This window comes from Cavia porcellus, unplaced genomic scaffold (assembly GCF_034190915.1).
Source record: "Cavia porcellus strain 051 isolate PalLab524CR breed Dunkin Hartley unplaced genomic scaffold, mCavPor4.1 scaffold_17, whole genome shotgun sequence".
Classification (NCBI taxonomy): Eukaryota; Metazoa; Chordata; class Mammalia; order Rodentia; family Caviidae; genus Cavia; species Cavia porcellus.
Genome location: NW_026947500.1, coordinates 12822586 through 12844931, shown reverse-complemented (window position 1 = coordinate 12844931; position 22346 = coordinate 12822586). Strand labels below are relative to the sequence as shown.

The following is a 22346-nucleotide window of genomic DNA, read 5'->3' as shown; positions in this document are numbered from 1 at the left end:
AAACTTTTTGTTTGGACAGTCCCACTTGTTTTTTGTGGTCTGTCTTTTTAATGGTGTATCAAAAAGAGTTATTGTGGACACCAGAGTCAAGGACCTTCTCCTGTATGTTTTCTCCTAGAAGTTTTTTGGTATCAGATTTTACTTTTAAGATCTTTGATCCATTTTGAGTTGTTTTATATATGGAAAAAGAGAAAGGCCCTATATTATTATTCTGCATGTAGGTATTCATTATTCTTGAAACTATTTAGGGAAGTGGCTATCCCTTCCCCATTGTGATTTCTTGGCATCTTCATTGATAATTAGATGACTGTATATGCATGGACTTATTTTTAGTCACTCTCTTCTGTTTCATTTCTTAATATGTCTGTTCTTATGCTAGTTGCATATTGTTTTGATTACCGTAATTTTGTAAGGTAGTTTGAAGTCAGGACGTATATTTACTCCAGATTTGTTTTTCTTGCTCCAGATTTCTTTAGCTCTTTGAAGTCGTTTGTGATCACATATAAATTTCAGCTTTTTTTCTTGTTTCTCTGAGGAATAACATTGGAATTTTGGTAGGAATTGTATTGAATCTATAGAGAGATTTAGGTGGCATGAACATTGTTACAATATAATTTGTTCCAGTCCATCAAGTGGAATATCTTTCCATTTATCTATGTATTACATAATTTTTTTTTTTGGTACCAGGGATCGAACTTGCTACCTCGCCCTTGCCAGGCAGGCACTGACACCTTTGAGCTAAATCCTAGCCCTATATTATATAATGTCTTTAATTAATATTTTATAGTTTTCATTGTACAGATCTTTTATCTCCTTAGTTTAATTTATTCCTAAGCATTTGATTCTTTTTTTTTTGTTGTTACAAATGGATTTTAAAAACTTTCTTATTCAGAAAATTCATCATTAGTATATAAAAATGAAGTGATCTTTGTATGTTGATATTGTATCCTACAACTTTATCAAATTTATTAGATCTGATTTCTTAGGGTGGAGTCTTTAGTTTTTTGCCAGTGTTCTTACCAAGGAGAAAGTGTGTACTTTAGATTTGTTTTAATAATTTTGATTAACTGTAAAATGTGTGTCCTTAGGAGGATGTATGTAGTAGAAGGACGATGAATCTCTTGAGATTTTTTCCAAATCCAACTAAACTTCTGATTATCACGAGCTTTTCATACATATACATAAGTTTGTTTTGAACGCTGTGTTCTTCTTGAGCAAGGCTCAGGATATTAGACACTTTTGCAGTTACTTTTCAATATATGTAGCTATTTCTAATTTTTTTATATTATAAAAACCACTTAAAATTTGATATGAGAATAAGTAATAAGATCTGTAAATATATATTAATACAAGAGTTACTGTTCTGTGGGTGTGGTATAGGTTAAAACTTAAAGTGGCCAGAATAGAAATTCTCAGTAATGAGACTATAACATGTAGAGTAAATATGTAATTTTTATCTGTTAACTAATACGCAGCTAGATTCTTTAAAAGCCACTGTGAATAGAACTGCCAGTGATTTAGAAGCTTTGAGGAAAAATATTTCCAAAATAAAGAAGGACTGTCAGGAAGAAAGACAAAGGTAAGAAAAAAATCTATTTAAATGATTAAATTTTTTAGTATTTTTAGAAAATTATTACAATACTTAAGATTATATTTTGTTAAATATTTGCAGCATTATAGCTACTGGATTATTAAGCTTAAAAATTTCCTGGCTTTTTTTAATCACAAAAACTCAAGTGAAATATTTTGAGTTTTTCTGATAGATAGTGATAATAAAAAGGATTTTGTAGTCAAAGAAACCTAATTATATAGACATAATAAACCCTTATTTGTTTTCATTGAATATTTTCTAGGCATGTTTTCTATCATTTCCCCCATCTTCTCCCTATCTAGGTTACAAAAATTTAAAAATCATAATCAGATCATTAAAAAAAGATTGAATCAGATAACTCAGAAAACCATGTCTGTGGAAGAGAAAGCCACCAATTTGGAAGATATGCTAAAGGAAGAGGAAAAGAGTGTAAAGGTACAGTTAAATGTAATTTTTTAAATGTACAGCAAACTTACCAGTAATGAATTCAACTCTTTAAAGATTAATTAATTAGACCCTTTCTAATTAGAGGACTAGAAAGTTTTTTAGGAGGGTCCTTACATTTTTAGCATTTAACTTTGGTGTCTCCTTTTTTGGGGGAGAGTAACCAGGAATCGAACTCAGGACCTTATGCTTGCTGGGCAGGCATTATGGGAGGCTGAGGTAGGAGAATCACAAGTACCAGCCTAGCCTGGGAGAGTCAGTGGCTTAGCCAGATCCTGTCTCAAAATAAAGAATGCAAAAAGGGCTCTGGGTGTGTAACTCAGTGTGAGGGCCCTGGGCTCAATCTCCAGCACTACCGATATTCACTGTCTGTATTCTAATCATCGATTATATTTTAATCCCTGGCACACGTTTTGGCACAAGGACCCTGAAGTGTATCACTTTACTAACTATCCTGCACCATGTTCTACCCCAATCTCTGGTGCAGTGGTACCATTAAGCAAATTCCTGAGAAACCAGGAAAGGCTGGTTCACCATTTCTACTTCTGGAAACTTCAGAGTGACCTCTAAGTGTGACATCTCATGGTGGGTGGTATTTCTTGCTTTTACTCTATTTTGGGGGACAGAAGAGGCGTGAGCAAAATCCCTGAACATTCTATGAAGCTTAATGCTTCTATTTTTATTTGGACAGAATTCAGTTTCCTCAGGATTCTGTAAAGTTTCTGAGTAATGAACTCATGTAGTATTTTTGACTTACATGGTATCTGAGTTCAAATCTTACATTTTAAAAAAGTTGTATTTATGGCATATGAAATGGGGCAGTATTGGAATTTACTAGAAACCCATAAAGACTGTGAAATTCATATGAATTTGGCCTTTTGATCACTGGGAACAAAAACTTCTTACAGTTTTGAAGAAATTGGCTGAATTACAAGAAAAATAGAGAGCTAGTGCAATGCTGGTACTGTATGTAGCAGGCTTGTGCTGGTCATCTTGGTTTTGTTGCTGTTGATTTTGTTCATTTGGAAAAAGGTCAACTCTACTTTTTTGGATAGACTCTTACACGTCACCAAACAATGACTGTAAAACTGCCAGGCCACCTTTTGGAAGCTCTTAAACTCAATGGCAGTTATCTATTATATGAAAGATAATGCACTGAATACCAGATTTTCTTGCTTTGTAAAGAGTTCAGTATCAGTCACAAACTTCTTTTGCTTCATTTTGAGTTTCATTGGTTGGGAAAGAAAAAGTATGTTTATTTGTATGTGATAGCTTAGAAATAAGTTATTTTAACATCTAAAACTGATAGCTGTCAATTCACTGGGGTAACTAGAAATCTAGAACATATTGGTTGTGAAGCCTCTAGGTAAAGTTATATCTGTGTTGGGGGGACAGTGGGAATTAGGGTTTGTCCCTCTTTTCCAGAAGACTGCACATAATATTGAGATCAACCAGAAGTAAAATGTGCGTGATGAGGGTGATGCCAATCTTGTCCTGCGCCATCTCCTGTGGCTCACAAAGCCTAGGAGTTAAAATTTCAGGACTTTGTAGTTGGGTACTAACCATAGTTACTATTGAAAAAAATCATATGATATAGGCTTATACTTTAATAAATGATATCCAAAATAAAAGTAATAAAATACATTCATCATTTCTAGGTTGTTTTGTGTAGTTGACTGTTATCGATGCCCTTAGTGTTAAAATGGTTTAACATCTCTTATATCTGTGCATTGGAAACACTACACAGTGGTCTTTTCTTTTGTATCTTTTCCCACTTCTGCATGTAGCAGAGTCATGTTAGTAGCCTGGTCATGTGGGATTGTTTACACCATTCAATTCGTATTTTCTTCTTTGCTTCTCATCCATTGGAGAACTGATGATTTACACCTGATCATCACTTGATAGTGCTTCCAAGAAGATGGAGGTTGAGTGATGTAGTATTTTCCCCCTTGTAACCTCGACTCCAGTGAACTCTGAACCTACATGCAGTTTGTCGCCAGTGGTTCTCTCTCTTCCTCTCCTCCACGGAATCAGTGCAGGACCTTAGTTCTGAGGCTAGGGAAATGTGGAGTGGGATTAAGATGACAGGTGAAGGTATGTGACACAGGAATAGAAAACCTATTAATCTAGTCTGCTATGATAGACTGTAAGAAATGTTGGAAATTTGTTGAAATTGTAGGAAAAAGATTTGTAATATCAGGGGCTACAGTGTTGACAAGAAAGTCTCATTGGTTTTGAAAACCTAAATTACAATTATAAATAAAACATTTCAAGATACTGTTATTTCCTTAAGCACTATAATTCTTATTATCAGGAAGTGGAAGTTCAGTTGAACATAGTGAAAGACGTGTTTTTTAAGAAAGTCCAGGAGTTACAGAACGAGAAAGTGAAAGAAAAAGCTCTTGTATCAGAAATTGAAGGAACTCGTTCCACTCTGAAGCATCTCAACAATCAGTTACATAAACTGGACTTTGAAACCTTAAAACAGCAACAGATTATGTACAGTCAGGTAGGTGGTACTCATGGAGATATCTTCTGTATGGGTTTAGTTATAGTTTGGTTCTCAGGCTTTCCACCATCCTAAGATGACAAAGGTCCTTCAGAAATACAGACAAATGTCATGTTTGCTTTAGGTCAGTAGAAAGGCTGGGGAGCCTTAAAAGGAGCTGGTTTCCTCCATGATAAATAAATGGACAAGAGGAAAGACAACTTTACAATCGAATTTTAAACACTGGGACATGTGGACCCCGAGAAGAACAAAAGAAGCTATGGGACACCCGAAACCTAAAAATACTGTATTCTTATTTGTGCAAACTTAGGTACCCCATCCCTACCTACTATATTATAATGTAGTATAATATAATATATAATATGTTATAATATATTATATATTATATATATATCCCTCATTATTATAGGCTTAGTTTCTCAAAATGCAAATGTTAAAGTATAATTTTTAAAAAAATTCATTATGAGCCTTTTTTTTTTTTTACCAGGGATCAAACTCATGACCTTATGCTTGCCAGGCTAGCACTTATGCCACTGAGTTAAATCCCTGTCCCCCAATTTGTTATGAGCCTTTTATGGCTATTTGTGACTATCTTTTTTGCATCTTTTAGAAAATGTACTCTCAAAAATCCGTATCTACGTAAATCTAGAAGATTTACTACAGTTCTATTATTGAAGGTCAGTAATTCACAATAAAATTTTTACTCTAAGGGGAGCAACTACAAATTATTCTTCAACAATCAGGGTGCTTGATGATGAGACAAATAATCTGCAAATGTAGCCAATCAGTGGATTTTTATCATACTATCATAATAGAACCCTAGTAAATCTGTTAGATTAACATGGATGTAGGTTTTTGAAGGTACATTTTTAAAAGATGCAAAACAGAAAATATTCACTATTTTTACATTTGTAGATATACTTTTTTGGGGGGGATTTTTAAAAATTTTTATTTTTAAAGTAGTAAAAATGCAATAGCACAAGACAAAACAAAGCCAATCCAGACAATGCAGTGAAATTGGTACAGGATCTCACAGTAGGGTACTGGGATAGTAATAATAGGTACTATGGTATATCTCTTTAAGTTCACAATAGTTGTCCAGTCAATTAGGTATAGCAAAATCAAACCAAAAATAGAACATTATAAAACCAATTCAGAGTACTGAATAGAGCAAAAGAAACATCACAAAACAAAACAGTGAAAACAACCTTTGCCTTCAAACAGAAGATAGAAGGAAATCCCCCATATTTGCTATACTGCATGTGGTCATCCTCCCCAGAGATGCTGAGACATCTATCCCCAGTAGCTATGGGGGGTGGCGGGAGGGGGAAGCCTGCATAGCAGTAGGCTCACAGGTAATGAATTGGTCTCTTCCTGGCCCACGCTGTGAGTGCTTACCAGGAGGGCCGGTGAATAAGCTGCCCGAGTCCCACCATGGCCGGATCTCGGGAGTTCTGGTTCTCCTCCTGGCCCATGCTACGGGCGCTTACCTGTAGATATACTTTTAAATTGTTTGTATTTCTCTCCTGACTCCTTTTTAAAAACTGCCACAGGACTTTTGTGTTCAACAAGTGGAACGAAGAATGTCACGGTTAAAAGGAGAAATTAATTCAGAAGAAAAACAAGTTCTGGAAGCAAAACTTGTTGAACTTAAGAAGTCATTGGAAGAGAAGAAGTCTACGTTTGACCTTTTGGAAACTCAGATCAAGAAACTTCATGTAATTTAGCCAAAATACTTTTTTTCTTTTTATGTTTTCAGTATGTAGTTACTACCCATTCTCTTTTAAGTCAACATAGTTCTAAGACTGCTTTGCTTCCGGTGGTCTATACTGACTATCTGATGTAGTGTTCACACTGACTAAGTATTTACTTCATTACATGCCTCTACTGTTTTAATTCACTAAGTTTTATAAGTGTCTTGTGAAGAGGATACTGTTTATCACCACTTTTATAGATTAAGCAATTTGTTCAGTTACATAGCTGCCCCATGGAGAGTAGAGGTAGGGTTTGATTCCTGATCTATGTGAATTCAAAATACTCTTAAAGAGCACACTACTTAGAATAGTTTCTACCATGCTAAATATTTTGATTATCCCTTCTTTCATGAGATATTTCTTGTTGTTATTCTACTAATGACTCAGAATATTTACAGTGACTATTCAGTTACAAAGGCAATAATGCTCTTCATCTTTAGGAATCTTACTATATTTATCGTAATAGAAAGCTTTTGTTAAATTTAACTAGGAGTATGATTTAGGGAGTGAGGGCAGAGACCAGGACAAATGCAAACCTGAGAGGGCTTCAGTGTTGGTCATGGCTGGAAAGGCTAGTGATGAGTGTCCTCTAGTGGTTAGAAGCAGAATTTTCCTGAATCTTGGAGTGCTGCAAAAGGTGAAAGGGGCCTGTCACTGTTTAGTTCTGAGGTGTCAAAGTTTTGCTTTGGAGTAATTTATAATTTGAAGAAATTTTTATGTGCTTCTTTTGTTTACTAGAAAAGAAGGCAAGCTTTGGGATCAGATAAAACATTCTGAAATTCAAGATAATACCACTACTCCTATGTATTTAAACTTTTATTTGGGTATCATATGGAAAAGATATAAAAATATTATTTCAGGGCATCAGGGAACTAGAAGCAGTGTACATGTCATCACAGTGATTTTAGTAGTTACTCTATTAGTGGCACTATTTTTGTGTAGAACATGAAAAGAACTGATACTCCAGATGAAGAGGAGGACAATCCTCTTTTTGTTTTTCTTTTAAATCTAAACATTTACCCTGGCCTGAGTCATGTCTGTTTTGCTGTGGGGAAGCTTATAGTGCTTTCCTCTTTAAACTATGTTGGCTACCTTCATATTAGTTAGGTAGAACTTATCCATATCTCAACTCTGATTTTAACGGAGAGGTAAATTAACAGAAATGCAAGTTAATTTAAAATACATTAAAATCTAGTTAACCTATTGAAGGTTTTTTGTCAACAGTGGCATGAGATTGTCATTTTTATGCACTTCTAGTACCATGCCATAATGACTTACATAATGAAGACTTCTGCAAGTTGAAAATAATAGTACATTTTACTCTTTTATTCCAAATGTAATTTGATGAAATCACATCTTTATGCCAAATTTATTTCTCTTCTTACAACCTGACTGCAATCTGAAGTCTTGATACTTCAGCAAAACGTGGCAATGAGAAAGGCAGAAAAGTGTGTTTGGGGACAGTGCCTGTGTGCGTGTGGTCTCTTGGAACTGGAAAGTAGTCTTAATTTAGGAAGCAAAGGGGAGAAAGAGCACAAAATTTATTCTAGGTCCTGAGTGGGAAAAGGGAAGCAACTTTATATAAAACTAGAAAACTGCTGTCTGGTGGTCTGACTTGTTTGTACATCTTATGAAATCTGATCTTCTGAAATATTTTCCTTCTAGAAATAAGTAATTATACAATAGCAGCTGGCACTTACATGGCACTTTGGTGTGTCAGGCATTGTCACAATACTCTTTGACAGGAAGTGGTTATCTCTCACGACAAGTCAGGGAGGGAAGCAGGGTTCTCATCTCCCCTTAGAGATGAAGGAACTGAGGAAGGGTAGGTTGCCCACAAGCATCACATTGCTAATATATAATTAAGGCCATGGATGCAGCGTTCGGATGTAAACCAGGTTCTAGCTGTGCTTTCTGTAATATTTTGACCATTAAGGACTTGAATAGAATCAAACAGTGAACTCCAGAAAGGGAGTGGTGAAGCCTGTAATGAAATAAAATGTATACTCCTGTCTCATAAATAGGGAGCACTTTGTAATTTAGGTTGCGAAACCACATACAGTATTTCCTGGAATGATTGAATTCAGACTAAATTCAAAATATTATTAGATGATAAAAGCTTCTCTGTATGATGAAAGATTAAAATATAAATATTAGAGTATATAAAACAAGATGTTTATTATAATATGTACTTAAATTTGTTGTGTAAAATGTATTTTATGCACCTTTTTTTCCTTTTTACAGAACGATCTTTACTTTTTCAAGAAGTCAAATAGTAAAAATTCTGATGAAAAACAGTGCCTTATGACTAAAGTGAATGAATTAAACCTTTTTATCAACAGTTCGGAGAAAGAACTTAATAAAGCCAAAGTTTATAAACAGGTGCCATAAAATGTGCATGTATGTTTTTAAAAGCCATATGTTTTCATGTTCATTGTAGAAAATTTTAAAAACAGTAAACGATGAGGAAGAAAAAAGTCATTCTGATTACTCTACCCAAGATAAAGTCTATTATTTCCTTCTTCTTTTTTTTTTTTTGGTACCGAGGATCAAACTCACAACCTAGCGCTTGCTAGGCAGGTGCTCATGCCGCTGAGCTAAATCCCCTGCAGCCTATTATTTCCTTCTTGTAAAAATTTGGCTTTATATGTTTTATTTTAAAAATTTTAATATGTTTCCTAAAACATTAACTACTCTTTACAAATAACTCTTAAAGACTTTCTACAAAGTTACTACAAGTTAAGCATTTTCTATCCTTTAGACATGCATTTGTTTCCAGTGTTTTTGGCACATATATCATTGAAGAGTTGTTCAATAAATTCCTACCTGTATAATTATGACTCAAAAAGTGAATATTTTTGTCTTCAAACCATTTTTAAGTCAAATTGACCTCTAGAAGTTTGATTATACCCTAGCAGCGATGTGTAAGCCTTCTTCTTTATTTACTGCCACTGAGTCTGCATATTTTAATTTACAAATGTGTTGCCAATTTGGTAGACAGATAATGGTATCTCATTGTTTTAAATCTGAATTGTTTTAATTGGTGACATTTAAACATTAAACATTTTAAACAATGTTTAAAGTTTAAAACATAAATGTTTTAAATTAAGATAAAATTTAAAACATTTATGCTTAAATAAAATGTTTATAACATTTTTCATCATGTTATGTTCCCTAATTTTTCTTTTTGGATATCTAGTTTATATTCTCGGCTCATTTTTTCCATTGGGAGGTTTGTATTTTTCAATTGTTTCGTGAAATATTTTCATATTTAAAAATATTATGTCATGATATTGTCAACACCTTCCATTTGACTTTAATTTCTTTTTTGGTATCAGGAATTGAACTCAGGACCTTATACTTGCCAGGCAGGTGCTGGGCCTCTGAGCTGTCTCCCTGGCCCCATTCAGTGTTGTTGACATAAAATCTTTTGTTAAACATCAAATCTTCAGGATTTTTTCTTTATAATTTTTATGCTTAGAAACTTCTAAAAATCATTTTGCTATTTCTAGTATTACACTGATTTAACCTCTTATTTTTTCACTCACCTAGAATCTATTTTTGTTCACTTTAGATAAAGGAATTCAATCTTTTCTTTACCTGAAAAGTTATGTTTATGAAATAGTGACATCTTATGTTCTGGAGTGTTTGTTTCTGTACTTTCTTTTCTGAAAATTGATCAGTTTGCTTACTTTTATGTCAGTACTCAACTGAGTTTCTTTAAAATGAAAATTTGTTTTCATATTATTTTATGAAATTTAGCTTATAAAAAGTTCACCTATATAACTATATTTGATGGATATTGTAAGTTTAATTTTTAGGAATAACTTTTTCCTATTGTTTTTTAGTAAAGGTTGATTTTAAAATTGAATTATAAAATCATGCTTTGGAATAACTATATCCCCTTCCCTTTAAAAGAAAAAACAGAATCCTGACTAATTTAAACTTAGCCCTTAGTGGTCAAACTAGAAAAATGGTCTATTTTCAAATTTGATTTTTATGCAATGTAAACATTTTGGTTTGGCATAAAGATAATTATTTCAGTATTTGAAAATGTTGTTATGTTTTTAGGATTTGATGATAGAGGACAATCTCTTAAAACTTGAGGTTAAACGGACTCGAGAAATGCTTCACAGTAAAGCAGAAGAAGTTCTGTCCCTGGAAAAAAGAAAACAGCAGTTGCTTACGGCTATGGAAGAGCGAACGGAGGAAATCAAGGTTCACAAAAGGATGCTTACCACACAAATAAGACACACTGATCAAGAACGGCAGAGCATAAGGTGACTGTCAGAGTTTTAAAACACTGTTAAGAATGTTGAGAAAAAATGTTAAGGGTGATGTCAAGCGAACCACTTACTTCCTTAATCACCTTGGGTGCTCAACTTTTTCTTAGCGTTTGAAGTCTTTTAATACAAGACATAGGGCATGTTATAACCATCGGCGTAGGCCCTGTATGTTCTCCTGTCTTTGGCTGGTTCTGCATTCCTCAGTTTGCCCTTTTACACTAAAATCTCTCACCAGTCTGCTTGGAATTCATTTTTGTGTGTGGTTTATTATGGCAAGGGTCTAGTAATGTTTTAGTTTTTATGTATATATCTATAGCTGCACTTAGTGAAGGCATTTTCCTGTAGATGTTTTGCATATTTTTTTAAAGATTATTCCTAGGAAAATTTTTAAATGTTAATTTTATTAAAACATTTCATTTTTGGTTTGGTGCTGGTATACAGAAATATTAATATAATTAATTTCTGTAAGTGTTGAACAATCCTGCTTAAACTTGAACAATTCATGTATAGATTTTAATTTTCTAGATATTTCATCATAGCATTTTAGAATGATACCTTTCTCTCCAGTTTTTATAACTTCTTTTTCTTACTTTACTGTACTTCTTGGTAGGACCTCCAGTTCAGCTGAGTAATGGTGATTATGGGTACTCTTTTGCCTACCCTCAAAGAGAAAGCTTCATTGTTCTATCATCAAGTATAAATATTACTGAGGTTTGGTTTTTTGTTTTTCTATGTTGAGGATTTAACTTAAGGGCTCAAGCATATGCTGCACCATTGAGGTACATTACCAGGTCTGTTTTAAGATATCGTTTACCTTATTAAGAGAGATCTATATATTCTTATTCCTTGCTAAGAGGTTAATTTACTTAAGGGAATGTACGTCAAATTTTATTATATACTTTTTCTATATTCATTGACATGTAGCTCCTTCAATCCATTAATGTAATTAATTATACTGATCAGAGTCAGTTGTGGGGTACACATCTGTAACCCCAGCATTTGGGAGCTTGAGTCATGAGGATCACTGCAGGTTCAAGGCCAATTTGAGCTACAAAGTTAGTTCAAGGCCAGCCTCAACTGGACAGTGAAACCATCTCACCAAACAAAACAAACAACAAAAATTACATTGATCAGATTTTTGAAATTAAACCAAACTTATGTTCCTTGTATGTGACATATTATCCTTTATATATACTTGAATTTTCTCTGATAATAGCTTAATGTAAATTTTGTATACATGCTCTCTCTGTTCCACTGTCTCTCTGTTCTACTACTCTTATTAGATTATCAGGTTATTAAGGTTATGTATATTGTCACAAAATGACTTGTGTGTTTTCTATAGTTCCTTATATTGGATAAACTTACAAAAGAGTAGAATTATATCTTTTTTGAATTTTCAAAGATCTCATTAGTAAAGCCATTGGGCATCTGGAGTTTTTCTCAAGGGCAAGATTTTCAGCCTTTGGTTTATGTAGAACAACCCAGATGTGTTTCTATTTGATTTGATTTTGGCAAATTATGTTTTCCATGGGAAAAATGTTCAGTTTCATCTAATTCAAATTATTGCTGTCAAATTGTCTGTAATACCATTTTATTAAATATTTGTAAATTTATGAGTGCTTTTCTTTTTGTTTTTACTATTTTTTTCTGCTTTTCACTCTGGATATTATTTGTTTTCTTTTTTTAAATGAGGTAAGTCTTACCAGAAGGCAATCAGATTTATCAGTTTTTGAAACTTTTATTGATCTTTTGGGTAAATCTTGTTTTTACTGTTTACTATTTTGTTAATTTCTGATCTTATGTTTATGTTTTTTCATTTCTTTTGTGTGCTTTAACTGTTCTTTTTCTGTTTGAGATAAATATGTAGTTTATTAACCTTAAGCTTTGAAGGATAAAAAATTCCCTCTAAGTTTTATTTTAGCAGCGTCCCACAAATTTCAAAATTGCCACATGTTCCTTTTGTCTTTCTTGCCTCATTGTTTTAGTTGAAGTAACTTTTCTGAAGTGTAACTGAGATCTAATAAGTAGCACATATTTAATTTGGAAAATTAAAATAAACTTGAGAAAATATGACCACTAACAAGATAGTTAGCACATCATGACTGCCATGTTTACTTGAGGTCCATTATAATTCCTCCCTCAAGTTCTTTCCCATGCGTCCTTCCTAAGCATTGATTGGTCTTTTTATCCATAGACGTGTATTTGTTTTTATTTATATTTGTTTACTAGGTCGTTTGTTTATTAAGACAGTTCAGGCTGGTCTTGAACTCACTATGTGACCCAAGCTGGCCTTGAACTTGTGGTGATTTTCCTATTTCAGCTCCATGAGTGCTGAGATTAAAGAGGTGTGCCACTTTACCCAGGTTATGCATAGAATTTAGACTGTATTTGCAAGAGTTTTATATGCATGAAGTCTATTAGTGAATACTTTTTTATACTTTTTTGGTTTATTTTATTCAGCATACTTATTTTAAGACACATTCGTGTTTTTTTTTTTTGGGGTGCTGCTGGGGATCTAAGTCAGGGCTTTGGCATGCAAGGCAAGAATTCTATCAACTGAGCCACATCCCAGCCCCATTGATGCTGCTTTTTATCAGAGGTTGCCCCACTTTTCTGTAAGGGCTGGATAATAAATATTATAGTACTTTGCAGGTTTTTTGGTCTTTGTCTTTATAAGTCAACTCCACCTCTGTATAGTAAAAGCAGCCCTAGAAAATACACAGGTGATCATGGCTATGTTCCAATAAAACTTTATGAACCCTGAAACTTTAATAGAATTTTCATCTTTCATGAAGTATAATTCTTTATTTTCTGTCACTTAAAAAATAAAAGCTACTCTTTGGATGTAAGTTGTACAAAAACAGGTGGCAGGCAGTGCATAGTAGCTAAATCTTAGAAGCACCCTATATGCACATCAGCAGATGAACAGGTAAATAAAACGTGGGATCCATACACAGTGGAGTACTACTCTGTCATAAACAACCAACTGGAGTCATTTGGAGGAAAACAGATGTACCTTGGGACTATAATGTGAAGTGAAATAAATCAGGCACACAAACTTCAATATTGCATGGATTCTAATACAAATAAAGAGCAAACTAAACGATAACAATAGGAAACAGGGAGATCTTCTGCAAATGGAAGGGGGATCAAGAGATGGAGGGAGGAGAGAAGGTGGAGGAGGGGAGAGGCAGAGAAGGGGAAGGGAATGAAAATGCAGTTGCCACGTGTTACATATGTCTACCAGCTCCCCATGAGGAATGTATTCATTATGTAGTACAAACATGGACCAATAGAAAAGAAAAATTGGGAAACAAAACACAGATCACAGGCAGCAGGGTTTGCTCATCTGGCTTTTTATTGCTGAGTATTAGTGTTCTGTTGTTTGTTTTACTCAATTTGTTTACTCATATGCCTGCTGATAAGTGTGAACATTTGCACCGTCTTCAGTTTTTTGCTATTATAAACAAAGCTGCTGTGAACATATGTGTTCTTGGCATGACACATGCTTTCTCTTTTTCTGGAAAATACCTACTAGAGGAATTGCTGGATAAAGGGTATGTCTATATAGTATGTAACTTTTCAAGGAATATTAAAAAATTGCCATGAATTCCTGCTTTTCATTGGGTTAATGAATTTCTTTTTCCTCTCTAACTCTATAAGGCAGTCTAATTATTTTGTTGATTATTATTAATTTTTAAATTTCGTTGATTATTTTTAAGGTCAAAAGAACAAAGTTATTTTCCTCCTCCTAAGAAGGATTTTGTACTTTTTTCTTGTACTTTTTCTCTTCTCAGCTTGCATGTATTTTTTGAAAACACTGCTTATATCCTTTGAGTTTACAGTACAGTGTTTTAATGAGAAAGTGAATTTACTGTGGGGAACCTGGTTTTTGTTTTCTTTATGGAAGCTTCGTCACAGTCCTTATCATTGGTGTTTTATGGTTTATCTGTATGTGTTTTGGTGTATTGTCATTTTTAAAAATTATTTTTGGTTAACCTTAGGTGAGCACAGTTATTCAAGTTTTTCTTTGGGTCAGGGAAAAATTTTTCTAATTTTTTTTTTTTTCTCATCAGAAATCTGTTTCCTCCATATGTTGCTCACATTTAGATGCTGGCCTTTTTAGAGCTGTTCTCTAGGCTTTAAATTTTTCTCTCATTTTTACTCTTTATTCCACTTTCTCAAATATTTTAGTTCTTTTTCCTCGTTTCCCTCCCTTCTGGCTAGCTTCCCTCATCTTTCACCATCTCTCCAGGTTACTAACTGAATTTATTCTTTTTTTACTATTGAAAATAACCCATTTCCAAACCTTGTTTTTCTTATTGGCCTTTGAAAAATAGCAGCTCATCTTGTTTTATGGGAGTTCTTGGAGCTAATATCCACTCACTTTTTAGAGGATACTAATTAGAATACTTTGAAAATTCTCTTCTGTGCATTACCAGTTTCTCCCCAGATCCGTTCTTTGTTCATTTTGATTCATCTTGTTAACTTTTCATAAGTATTTGATGGTCCTTGGTTTTCTGTATGTATATTTATTCATAAATGCTCAATGCATAGTCATTAAATACTGTTTCAGCTAAAGGTTCTCTCTGCAGTTAAGTCATTTGTTCAACAGGGGAGCCTTATTTTAAGCTCTGAGTTAGTTTGTCTCTTAAAGATAATTTTATATAGATAATTTTAGGCAAGATTAGGACTTCTATGATTATGGAAAGTTAAGTACTTATTTTGAATTGTGAATCAAACTCAGGCCCTCATGCTTGCCAGGCAGGCACTGTGCTACTGAGCTAAAACCCTGGCCCCTCCCTATATTTTTATTATTGTGGAAGCCTGAAATTACTTCATGTTCTTCTTTACTTCTTTCTAGTTCCAACATATATTAGAAACTATGATAATTTTATGGTTATTATTGGAACAGAAACCATTACTGTCAAAATCACATTTCTAATAGTTGGGTTGCCTCAGCTGACACAAACCCACTGTTTTTGTATAGCATCCAGTTGAGCCTTTCTTGTGGAGAAAGTTCATGTTACTTGTTGTGCCATGAGTTATAAAGTCCTTTGCTCTGCTCTTGGGGAATCTTGTCTTTCTGCCAGCATCCATGAAACCATGGCATGCTAATTTGTTAAGCTTTCAAGTGAGGTAAAATGTAAAACCCTCCACAGTGAATTGACCTAAATTAAAAAAGCAAAACACATTTAACCTGTCTGAACTCAGCAGTAACACAAATCCAAGTATATTCAATAAGCATACATTAATTCTTTCAATTATTTTTGTCTTTTCATATTAGTGGTGAGTTCCATGAACGACTCAGTAAAATTGATAAGCTGAAAAACAGATATGAAATTCTTACTGTTGTTATGCAGCCTCCTGATGGAGAAGAGGAGAAAATACAGGCCTATTATGTAATAAAGGTAATCTTCATTGATTTAGATTGTAATAGTATGAAGTAGCCTGTTAATTTATAGTAATCATCTGAATTTGAAAGAACCATTTTGAATACTGCAATTATTCACTTAGAGGCATTAACTATTGCACTTAAGGGCCAAAACATTTGTTAAATGGAGATACTAAAGCACTATCAGTTCTGTGTACCTCCAGTCCATGAGATCAAAACACTGCCCTCTGATTCCTACTATTTGATCATGTCATTTTCTCTCATTTAGTCAAGATTTGTAACCTGTTTTGTTCTAAGTCCATTTGTCACTTTGGGCACCCTCAGCATGCCTCTGACTAGTTCAGTATTTTGAAGGTTTTTTCATTGTAGACAGCTGCTGCCATGCCATACCCAGGATGTTATCATCCTCTGTAACTATATCACCCTGCATGTTAAATTTCCGTTTACCACTGTAGACCTGGTAGGCAGCTGTCCAGAGGAAGAGGGCTGTTCTTTGCCCTCTTATTATACAGGAGATGTATTAGGTGAAACTGCATTCTGATGTTTGAGAATGCCTGCCATCCCATGCTTATGTTTACCTTAAAACCTGTAAGAGGAAATTCAGGAGTGTTAAGGAATTGGATGCAATTCTTAATACTGCAATAGTCATTTTTCCACTTAAAAATACCTCAGCAGGTGTGACTGCCTTTACAGAAATGTCTGGGGAATGACTCAACACACTGTGTCTTTGTATCACACATGCGTAGGTGAGGAAGAGATCTCCCAATTTACACCTTCAGAAGACGGTTCTGTGGATATTCTCTGCCACTTCTACAATCCCCTTAAGCTCCAAAGTTTTCTTGGGTGGTCCTTTTTCAGGACTGTGTCAGCACATACACTACGTGTGGCATGCTTGTCACTTTTTGTCTTTTTCATTTTTATCGGTACTGGGGATCGAACTCACGACCGCCTGCTTGCAAGGCAGGTGCTATGCCACTGAGCAAAATCCCCATGTAATTGTCACTTTTACTTCTGGAAATTCTGCCAAACCTATGGGAAATCAGCTCTCTCCAAGCTGTCTTCTGCCTTGGTGTGCAATACTTTAAGCTTCTATCTAGTACTAACAGACATCCCTCTTCCCAGGCTTTAACTAAAAAGTTTCCATAAAGTCAGGAGTAGGGTCTAGTCAGGCAGGCATTGGAAAGAAGGTACACACTGCAATTTCATTAAGCTTCTCTACGCACAAGGGCAGTAGTGGTTTACCTACATGTGCTGATGCTGAGTGCTTTGTTCACATCTTGTTTTTACCAAGACGATCATTAATAATCACTGGGGTCTTTTTTCACTTGCAATATGAGAGTTGCAAATTACCTTTATTGGGAGAAATTTAATGAGAAAACATACACAAAACCTTTAGAGCCATGCCTGGCACAAAGTAAGCCCTCATTAAATGTTAGCTATTGTTGTTACTGCTATGAAGCTGTGGGTATTCTGCCCAGGAAAGCCCACTGGAAAAGAACCACACTTAAAAAATCCCTAATTGCTTGCTTTTCTGCTACAATGTCAGATTACTAGTTTCAGCCCAGATTGGCCTACAAAGTCTGAATTATTTGCTACCTGGCCCCTTACATAGTTTGTTGACCTCTTTCTTAGAGGTGTCACAACTGCAAATTAAGGCATACCTCCTACCAGTCACAAGTGTCATCAGCTAAATGAAATTCCTTGTCTTATGCCCAGCAGTTTAGACAGCCAGGATGGATGTGCTGGCAAAGCCGGCTTCAGAGGGCTGGGAGGCAGAATGTTTTATGCCCATCTTCTGGTGGTTTACTGGCAGTCTGGTGCATCTTGGCTTGTAGGTATACCACCCTGGTATGTCTTCACTTTTACATGGTATTCTTCCTGTCACCAGTCTTTTCTCTGCACATGTGTGTCAAACTTTACCAGACATTAGTTATACTGTACTGGGTTAAGGACCACCTTAATGAATTCATCTGCAAAAACCCTATTTCCAAGTAAGGTCAAAATGAGGTACTGAGGATTAGGACTTCAATGTATCTTTTTTCACGGACATAGCTCAACTCCTAATCTGTTTTTGGTCTTGCAGTAGTCTATGGTCTATGGAGCATTATCCATGACCTTAATCAGTTTCAGTTGTTTTGTAGTATCTAGCTCCTCCTTAAAAGCTGGACTGAAAAATTAACAACCTGTAATGAACTGGCATATTTTAAACCTTATTTCCAAGTTCCTCTTATTGTTATAGTGATCTAACTTTGGACTATTATGTAGTGGAACTGTCTAATTACAAGTATTTGAAAATGCTCTGAAATGTTAAAAGGTTATTTAAAAAATTTCCAAGTATCAAATTTTCTAGGCCAAAGTATACATTATATAATTTGATTTCATTTTTTATAATCTGACTTTAGAAGCAGAACAACTTTAGAACTCCACAGTATACTATGGAATTAGAACAGGAGTTATAGGGTGAACAGTCATTCTCAAAAGGGAAGTGAGTGACTGAACTCATGGGTAGTTAAACCACGTAAAACCTGAATGTTCTCACTCAGTTCCCCTCACTCCTCTACTCCACTACACTCCAGGTGAGTTGGTGGTCACATCTACACTGAAAGGAATCAGAGTAACTTATCTAAAACTTTTAGCTTTTGTTTTTGCCAAACTTTCTACACATAAAAATTGAACATATTTAGGGGCACTATGTGTTCTTCCCATACATGTACAAGGTTAACATCAAAACGAGCATCTCTTTAGTAAGCATCTTTTTCCTCAAGTATTTACCCTTTATGGCTCTTATGATGTTATAAAAGTCTGTGCAATATGTTTTAAAAATATATACATATCAGTGAAAATGTTAAGAACTGAAATGGTACTGATAAAACACCTTTCTTGTTGACTACATTCTGGTTTAAATACATTCTTAGGGACTCAATTTAAAAGTTAGCAGATTTTGATTAAAAATCGATTGTGATTTATGTTCACTTAGTATTGGGAGCTGAACCCAGGTAGCGTGAACTACATTTTCAGCCCATTTTTATTTTGAGGAAGAATCTTGCTAAATTACCCAGACTGATCCTGAACTTAAAATCCTCCTGTTTTAGTCTCCTGAGTACTTGGGATTATAGGCTTGATTCACTTTTAATGGGAATTCAGGACTTAGATACCCCCTTCACCAAAATAATGTGCTTACCTGTATTGTAAGGGAAGAGGCAATGTTGGTACAATATTGGGTGAGAATTTCAGTAGAAATGGTATTCATTTCCAGTTAACATTAGAAAAGGTCTGCCAGCAGAGGTGTCTGTTTTGTCCAAAATAGAGAAGCATTTGCCCAGGTGATGTCCTAGAACTTGTGCCAAAATGCTCAGCTTTGTCATTTTTTAATATATAGGCATGCTACTTCTGTCAATCTCTAATCTGAGAAAGTGTTTGGAAGAACTCTAGAAAGCCTAGCTCCATGAGTTACTTCGGGGAAAAAAAAAATCACTGAGTTCGGTGTCAAACTCACAAAGAAAACTCGTTCTGGGACTTCCTGTTTTCTTTGGGGATTTCAATTATCACAATGACCTTTTTCTATTTTATAAAATTCATGACAAAATATTATCCTTGTTATTTTCCAAGATACACCTTGTTCATTTTTTACTGCATTCTAAGATTTGAAATGATAATAATCTTAGAACTTCTTTCAGGCTCAAATTGAACTCCTATCAAACTCCTGTCAACTTTTATTCTTGTCAGTAAATTTCATACTGCTTCACTTTTTGGCAACTGTCTGCTAGTGTTTTAAGTTTTAGTTAATTATTCTATTTATCATATTTTGAAGGCTTTAGGATTTGGTCTCCTACTATAAATCATGTACAAGAAATAAATGTGCAAGCCTTAAGGTAAATGAACACTGTTGAGTACACTGTTTACTTCAAAGACAGATGTTTCCCTATGATAAATAACTTTAACTACTTCTGTACTTCATAGGCTGCTCAAGAAAAAGAAGAACTTCAAAGGCAAGGTGACCGTTTGGATGCTAAGATCAACAAAGCTGAAAAAGAAATCTTTGCTCTAGAAAACACCTTGCAAGTGTTGAACAGCTGCAACAGAAATTACAAACAATCTTTTAAGAAAGTGACTCCTTCCAGTATGTAGAAGTTACTTATATGTATGTAACTATAGTAGAAGCTGAATATTTACTTAAGAGGAGGAATATTAATGAAACATGGAGAGCAAAATATACCATGTTTCACTGGATCAGAAAAGCTCAACTACCCTTCCCTTTCCCTTTTAGTGTTATTGGTATGTGGCATATCACTTCCTTGGGAATTGATTTTAAGTTTAAAAAAAATTGTAGCATGTTGCTCCTGTATATTAACCAAAGAAGAAATGGCTACTACATTCCTCAGGTAGGATTTTTCTCAGGTAAAAGGAATTTAACCTTTCATACAACTACAACAATAACAAACAACAACAAAAATGTCAGAAGTTGAATATATATATTTAAGATTGCCTATATTGAAAATTCAAACTAAAAGTTCTCTGAATTCTAGGTGATGAGTATCACTTAAAAACTCAACTAGAAGAACAAAGAAGAGCTGCAGATGAAAAATACAGATATAAACAGAGACAAATTAGAGAACTTGAAGAAGACATTCGGGTAAATTCTATATGTTCATTAGAAATAAACAGCTGATAAAAACCAACTGTCATTATTACTTCTAGTCTCTTAAGCTTGTACAATGAAGATAGTAACTTACAGGCTCTTTAGGGAGATAAGGGATATGAGTAATTTAAAGGGACTCACATTTGTCTCATTTAAATAAGTGATGACTATATTAGGTAAATCAGTTAAAATCCCATTGCTAAGCACTGAAAATTATTTATTAGTTGATGGATTACAACTAGCAAATTATCAGCTATTCACCAATTTAATACCTAGTTAACGAACTTTTAATATCTTAAGGATCACATTAAGATTGCTTCTTAAAGTTTTAAAGATAAACATAACCTAGAGGAAATCATGGAAAGACAAAAGAACATGCTTTATAAGCAAGCCCTATCTGTAAAAACGTTTTTTTACAAAGAAAGTTGAAAGAACATGATATAAATTGTGAATCTGAAAAATGCATTTAACTATTTTTTTCTTCTAAGTGAGTACCATTAAAATAGTTTTCAGTGGAATTATATACAAAACTTAATCCACAAGAGCATTACACTGATTTAGCCACTAAATGTATCAAGGTATTATTATAAGATGTATCAAGGTATTATTACAAGAATAAATGAATTATGCAAATACATGACAAATGGAAAAGGAGAAGTCAGCTTTTTATTCTAATCAGTATGTTAAAACTTTTCTGCAGAGCATGGAAAACACTTTACAACTTACAGAATATTTAGCAAATAAGGCCAAAGAAAAATTATCAGAAAAGCAAGCTCTTGCAGCTCACCTACATAAAGAAACTGAGGAGCAGAAGCCAAAATTACAGAGAGTGACTAAACAGGTATAATTACCTTTCTAAAATTGACTTAGGGTTAATTTTTTTCAAGTCTAAATGGTAAATTTAAATTCTTTATCCTTGAAAACTTCTTGAAAAATAGGTTTATGTTCATCTTTACTTTACTAACAGTGTGCAAAACTCACAAAAAACATACGTCTTTTGAAACAAACAAAAGATGAAACGCCAGAAGAACAAGACATTAAACTTCGTGAAGTAAAGCAATTTCATAAAGTCATTGATGAAATGTTAGCTGACTGTATAGAAGAAAATGCTGCTATCCGTTTTACCCTTCAAACATACTTCAAGCAGGTAATCTATACAGTATTTTTTTTTTTTTTTGGTATTGGGAATTGAAATCTAGGCAGTGTTCCAGCACTGAGCTGTATCCCCAGTCCTAATTTTAATGCTTCATAAAAATAAAAGGTTACAATGTTCATCATAAAGTAAAATCTAAAATTTTTTTCCTAAAATCCAGTAGGTCTAATGATTACTGTTAAATATTTTTCAGAATGGATTAGAGCTACCTATAACCAGTAGTAGTAAAGGCAGCCAGAGTTCTGTATCTTCACAGGCCTCATCGGTATCTCTAAGGTACGTGAAACAGTAATACAATCTTTTTAGGTTATAAAATGGCAACAGAAGTATACATATGGAGTATAATTTTTGAGCTTAAGGCCAAATTTTACACATTAGGGTTTTATTATATTTTATTTTGCTAAAAAGAAAGCTAGTTTTTTCTTCTGCAACTGTTAGGAGAATTCTGTCTTTAGGGATGCTTAATCAGCAGTTTTGTGCATCACTGGCGAAATAAAATTAATGGTGATCCTGATTTTAGAACTGCCAATCTCCTACATTTCAGCAGCTATTCAATACCTTTCATTAGTCCTTAT

At 34.1% G+C, this 22346-nt stretch overlaps 1 protein-coding gene across 1 annotated transcript in view; it reads left to right on the top strand.

Annotated features, from left to right (window-relative positions):
- Positions 1–22346, top strand: part of Ccdc39 (coiled-coil domain 39 molecular ruler complex subunit) — a 44264-nt gene that overhangs the window by 17521 nt on the left and 4397 nt on the right. Inside the window, exons 8-19 of the mRNA XM_063227241.1 lie at positions 1476–1579; positions 1894–2026; positions 4350–4544; positions 6098–6262; positions 8543–8680; positions 10370–10578; positions 15872–15995; positions 19940–20099; positions 20506–20612; positions 21319–21459; positions 21586–21765; positions 21965–22047. Coding sequence (XP_063083311.1) covers positions 1476–1579; positions 1894–2026; positions 4350–4544; positions 6098–6262; positions 8543–8680; positions 10370–10578; positions 15872–15995; positions 19940–20099; positions 20506–20612; positions 21319–21459; positions 21586–21765; positions 21965–22047 — 1739 coding nt within the window. The remainder of the gene's footprint in view (positions 1–1475; positions 1580–1893; positions 2027–4349; positions 4545–6097; positions 6263–8542; positions 8681–10369; positions 10579–15871; positions 15996–19939; positions 20100–20505; positions 20613–21318; positions 21460–21585; positions 21766–21964; positions 22048–22346) is intronic.